Here is a 4,868-nt window from a genome sequence, read left to right as displayed (position 1 = left end):
GTAATAATAGACTTAGGGCCCATGAAAGGGATCAGTTTGGGTTTGGAGTTGCAAGGAGTAAGAAATTAGAATTAGTAAGGTCTGGTAAGGTTGATTATTAAGTTATATGTGGGTAACTTATAAGGTATAATAAAAGTTTCAATTGTTTATTTTAGGTGAAATAAAGATAATGATGTGAAAATGTAAAAGAACAATTGAAAAATCCTCCAATGGAAGATGGAAAGTAGAAAACAGATGAAGGAAAGCCACTAGAAAGCCACCCAATGGGAGCATATAAGTGAAAGACAATTTAATCCCTAGAAATCTCAGAGAACCAAGTTTCTAAACTAGATCTCATCTAGCATGAATGACAAACTAAAGTTATAAGCAATTATGTGTTTATATATTGTTTTGTTTATACACTGACAAACATCAGCTTTATTTTTCTCTCCTATTAGGCTAAGGGAATCAATGACCCCAGAAAGATTGAGGGATCTTTTTATAGATACACCATAAAAAGCCTACCACTCACCTTCATACAACATATGCTTTCTAGATCTGCCCCACTCAATTAACCAGGAAGTTCACATATAATTGTACAACTTTTATACCTAGTGGAAAAACTGCATTCTTTGGGGAAGTAGGCAATAGATATATGTTAAAAAGCCACCCTCTAACACTAGTTTTTTAGAAGCAATAGCAATGTATAAATCACAGCATGAGTTAGAAAACTTCAATGCAACCAAAAGATACCACATCTAAAGAAGGAAATAATATATGAAATATCATAATCAACAAACAATATTTATAATGTTTTAAAATTTTCTACAAGTTAATAAGTAAAATATAAGCTATTCAAAAGAAAAAACAGCAAAAGACTAATAGGTGATTCACAGAAAATAAATCTGAAGTGTTCATTGAGCATATATGGAAAGATGTTCAAAGACCAATATTAAAATAGTGTTCATCTCTTAAGGATGAGGAAGAGAGGGGAATGAAATTTGGAAGAAAGCATGCAGAGGAAGTGAGGGGTGATCAGGCTGGCAGGGGGGGCAGTTAGGGGCAACCAGGCAGGCAGGCAGGTGAGCGATTAAGAGCCAACAGTCCAGGATTGTGAGAGGGATGTCCGACTGTCCCCAGGATTGGGCCTAAACCGGCAGTCAGAAATCCCCTGATGGTTCCCAGGTTGGAGAGGGTGCAGGCTGGGCTGAGGGGACCTCCCAACCCCCGTGCATATGGCTAATATGAAAAGTGTCCCCTCAGAAGTTCAACCAGGAGACTGGGAGTTTGATTGCTTGCTATGATGTGCACTGACCACCAGGAGGAGGTGTGGAACGAAGGAAAGCCCCAGCCAACACCTGGAAGACCTCAATCGGCCCTGATCGCCGGCCAGGCCTAGAGACCCTATCGGTACATGAATTTCGTGCACCAGGCCTCTATTTTATATAAAATCTATAGATCTTTCTACTTACAATGAAAACAAGTTGGTTAATAAATTACGTATCTTTTTTGAAAGCCAAGTCAGCAAACAGTGCGGTATATTAGATTCATTTTGATATAGCAATTTATTGGCTTTTTGTTAGGGGCATGTTTGCTTTATGGGAACTCCCTTATTCCTATATCTCTCATATAAATAAAACTGTTTATTGTTATTAATTATTATTATATTAGAAAGACACTAAATAAAGTATGCCACCTTACCTTGATTTGATTCATTTGCTGGGTACAATTTAGCAGAATGAGGTCATATATTAAGTTTGGTTATAATGAAGGCAGAGAATGGAAGAAGAACATTTTAGGAAATACCTTTAAATAATAAAAAGCAGAGTGAATATTGCTAAATATTAACATGTGGTTATCTAAGTGGTAAATATATGCATGTTTGACTTACTCTTTGTATTTCCTTTTATATTTATAAAATATTTCTTAATAATAAATTTACAAAATATGTATGACAATTTTACCATTGAATTCTATAAAAATTTCTCCATCTATGATTTTTATGAGAAAACATAATAAGGGAGGCAGTATGAACTAAGGGAAAAACATAAGAGGAGGAGTTAGAATTCTAAATCTAGTCCCAAATCTGCCAATTGCCCACTGTGTGACCCTGAGTAAATCACTTAATTCTTCTAAAACTGACTTCTCACCTGAAAACTTGAATAAATCCACCTTTACTACATAAAGTTATTGTAAGAAGTGAATTATTTCATGTATATAAAAAGTGATGTTCAAATGTAAAGAAAAAATATATGAAAATTCTTAAAACCTCTAGGTAATTGAAATTAAATGAACATACTTTCCCATGTATTGTCATTCTGAACTTATGGAAACAGACATTAAAACAGAAAGACACACATCTCTTCTTACCGGGTCTATTAGCTGGGAATAGAGTTCGTGGCAATTATCAAAAATGTACTTGTACGTAGAATCCAGGCAAGCTCTGACACAGTCCTTTACCACCATGCTGGCCTTTGGGGGGTTTTGCAGCTCCAGAACCTGACAGAGAAATTGTTTTATTAAATTGAGAAATGGAACATTGCAATCTAGTATAAACAACTCAAACCATTTCAATAAAGGCTTTTAGTTGATTTTTCTATGTTCAGGAAAAATGTGGTCATAGAAATGTTATAAATGAGTAAATATCCACTTGATCTAATGTGACAACTCATTGAAAATGTACATAGTTGTAAATATTCAAATAGAAACACTAAATGTGACCAATCACATTATTTATTTATTTCAATCATTTGACAAATATTTATCACCTATTATATGCCAGATAATGGTTATATTGCAATGAACAACAGAAACAAAAATTCCACCAAATGACTGAATAGCAGGCTGTGTGGGGCGACCAGACCAGTGGGGAAGGGGACAGTTAGGAGCGACCAGGCCAGCAGGGAGGGGACAGTTGAGGGCGATCCTGCCAGCATGCAGAGGAAGTGAGGGGTGATCAGGCTGGCAGGGGGGCAGCCAATCAATGATTCTTTCTCATCATTGATATTTCTATCTCTCTCCCTTCCTCTCTGAAATCAATTAAAAAATATTTTTTAAACATCTCTTTCATTATGGAGATTTTAGTAGATAAAAAAATCAGTAAAATATATTACACTAGTGGTCTGGTGCATGAATTCATGCATTTGAAAGAAAATTAATTAGAAAAAAAATTTTAATATTGCTCTTCACCCTTTCTCTATAATAGAAGTGTCAACCAAATTCACGATCAACAATGACAGATCGAAACACCACCTGGAAGACCTCAATCGGCCCTGATCGCCGGCCAGGCCTAGAGACCCTATCGGTACATGAATTTCGTGCACCAGGCCTCTATTTTATATAAAATCTATAGATCTTTCTACTTACAATGAAAACAAGTTGGTTAATAAATTATGTATCTTTTTTGAAAGCCAAGTCAGCAAACAGTGCGGTATATTAGATTCATTTTGATATAGCAATTTATTGGCTTTTTGTTAGGGGCATGTTTGCTTTATGGGAACTCCCTTATTCCTATATCTCTCATATAAATAAAACTGTTTATTGTTATTAATTATTATTATATTAGAAAGACACTAAGTAAAGTATGCCACTTTACCTTGATTTGATTCATTCTCTGGGTACAATTTAGCAGAATGAGGTCATGTTTAAGTTTGGTTATAATGAAGGCAGAGAACGGAAGAAGAACATTTTAGACATATAGAACAGGAAACATAAATGCATGGATATGAACTTATAGTAATAATAGACTTAGGGCCCATGAAAGGGATCAGTTTGGGTTTGGAGTTGCAAGGAGCAAGAAATTAGAATTAGTAAGGTCTGGTAAGGTTGATTATTAAGTTATATGTGGGTAACTTATAAGGTATAATAAAAGTTTCAATTGTATATTTTAGGTGAAATAAAGATAATGATGTGAAAATATAAAAGAACAATTGAAAAATCCTCCAATGGAAGATGGAAAGTAGAAAACAGATGAAGGAAAGCCACTAGAAAGCCACCCAATGGGAGCATATAAGTGAAAGACAATTTAATCCCTAGAAATCTCAGAGAACCAAGTTTCTAAACTAGATCTCATCTAGCATGAATGACAAACTAAAGTTATAAGCAATTATGTGTTTATATATTGTTTTGTTTATACACTGACAAACATCAGCTTTATTTTTCTCTCCTATTGGGCTAAGGAATCAATGACCCCAGAAAGATTGAGGGATCTTTTTATAGATACACCATAAAAAACCTACCACTCACCTTCATACAACATATGCTTTCTAGATCTGCCCCACTCAATTAACCAGGAAGTTCACATATAATTGTACAACTTTTATACCTAGTGGAAAAACTGCATTCTTTGGGGAAGTAGGCAATAGATATATGTTAAAAAGCCACCCTCTAACACTAGTTTTTTCGAAGCAATAGCAATGTATAAATCATAGCATGAGTTAGAAAACTTCAATGCAACCAAAAGATACCACATCTAAAGAAGGAAATAATATATGAAATATCATAATCAACAAACAATATTTATAATGTTTTAAAATTTTCTACAAGTTAATAAGTAAAATATAAGCTATTCAAAAGAAAAAACAGCAAAAGACTAATAGGTGATTCACAGAAAATAAATCTGAAGTGTTCATTGAGCATATATGGAAAGATGTTCAAAGACCAATATTAAAATAGTGTTCATCTCTTAAGGATGAGGAAGAGAGGGGAATGAAATTTGGAAGAACTGCAAAGTGAATTGCCATTTCTTGTGTAACATTTAAATACCTTTAAATAATAAAAAGCAGAGTGAATATTGCTAAATATTAACATGTGGTTATCTAAGTGGTAAATATATGCATGTTTGACTTACTCTTTGTATTTCCTTTTATATTTATAAAATATTTCTTAAT

General features: G+C 34.0%; 1 protein-coding gene across 1 annotated transcript in view; it reads right to left on the bottom strand.

Annotated features, from left to right (window-relative positions):
• Positions 1-4,868, bottom strand: part of UNC13C (unc-13 homolog C (C. elegans)) — a 557,952-nt gene that overhangs the window by 228,117 nt on the left and 324,967 nt on the right. The window contains exon 16 of the mRNA XM_005882381.2: positions 2,350-2,478. Within this exon, the coding sequence (XP_005882443.1) occupies positions 2,350-2,478 (129 nt within the window). The remainder of the gene's footprint in view (positions 1-2,349; positions 2,479-4,868) is intronic.

This window comes from Myotis brandtii, unplaced genomic scaffold (genome assembly GCF_000412655.1).
Source record: "Myotis brandtii unplaced genomic scaffold, ASM41265v1 scaffold709, whole genome shotgun sequence".
NCBI classification, from domain to species: Eukaryota; Metazoa; Chordata; class Mammalia; order Chiroptera; family Vespertilionidae; genus Myotis; species Myotis brandtii.
Note: the sequence above shows the minus strand (reverse complement) of the source record. Positions and strands in the feature narration are given on the sequence as shown.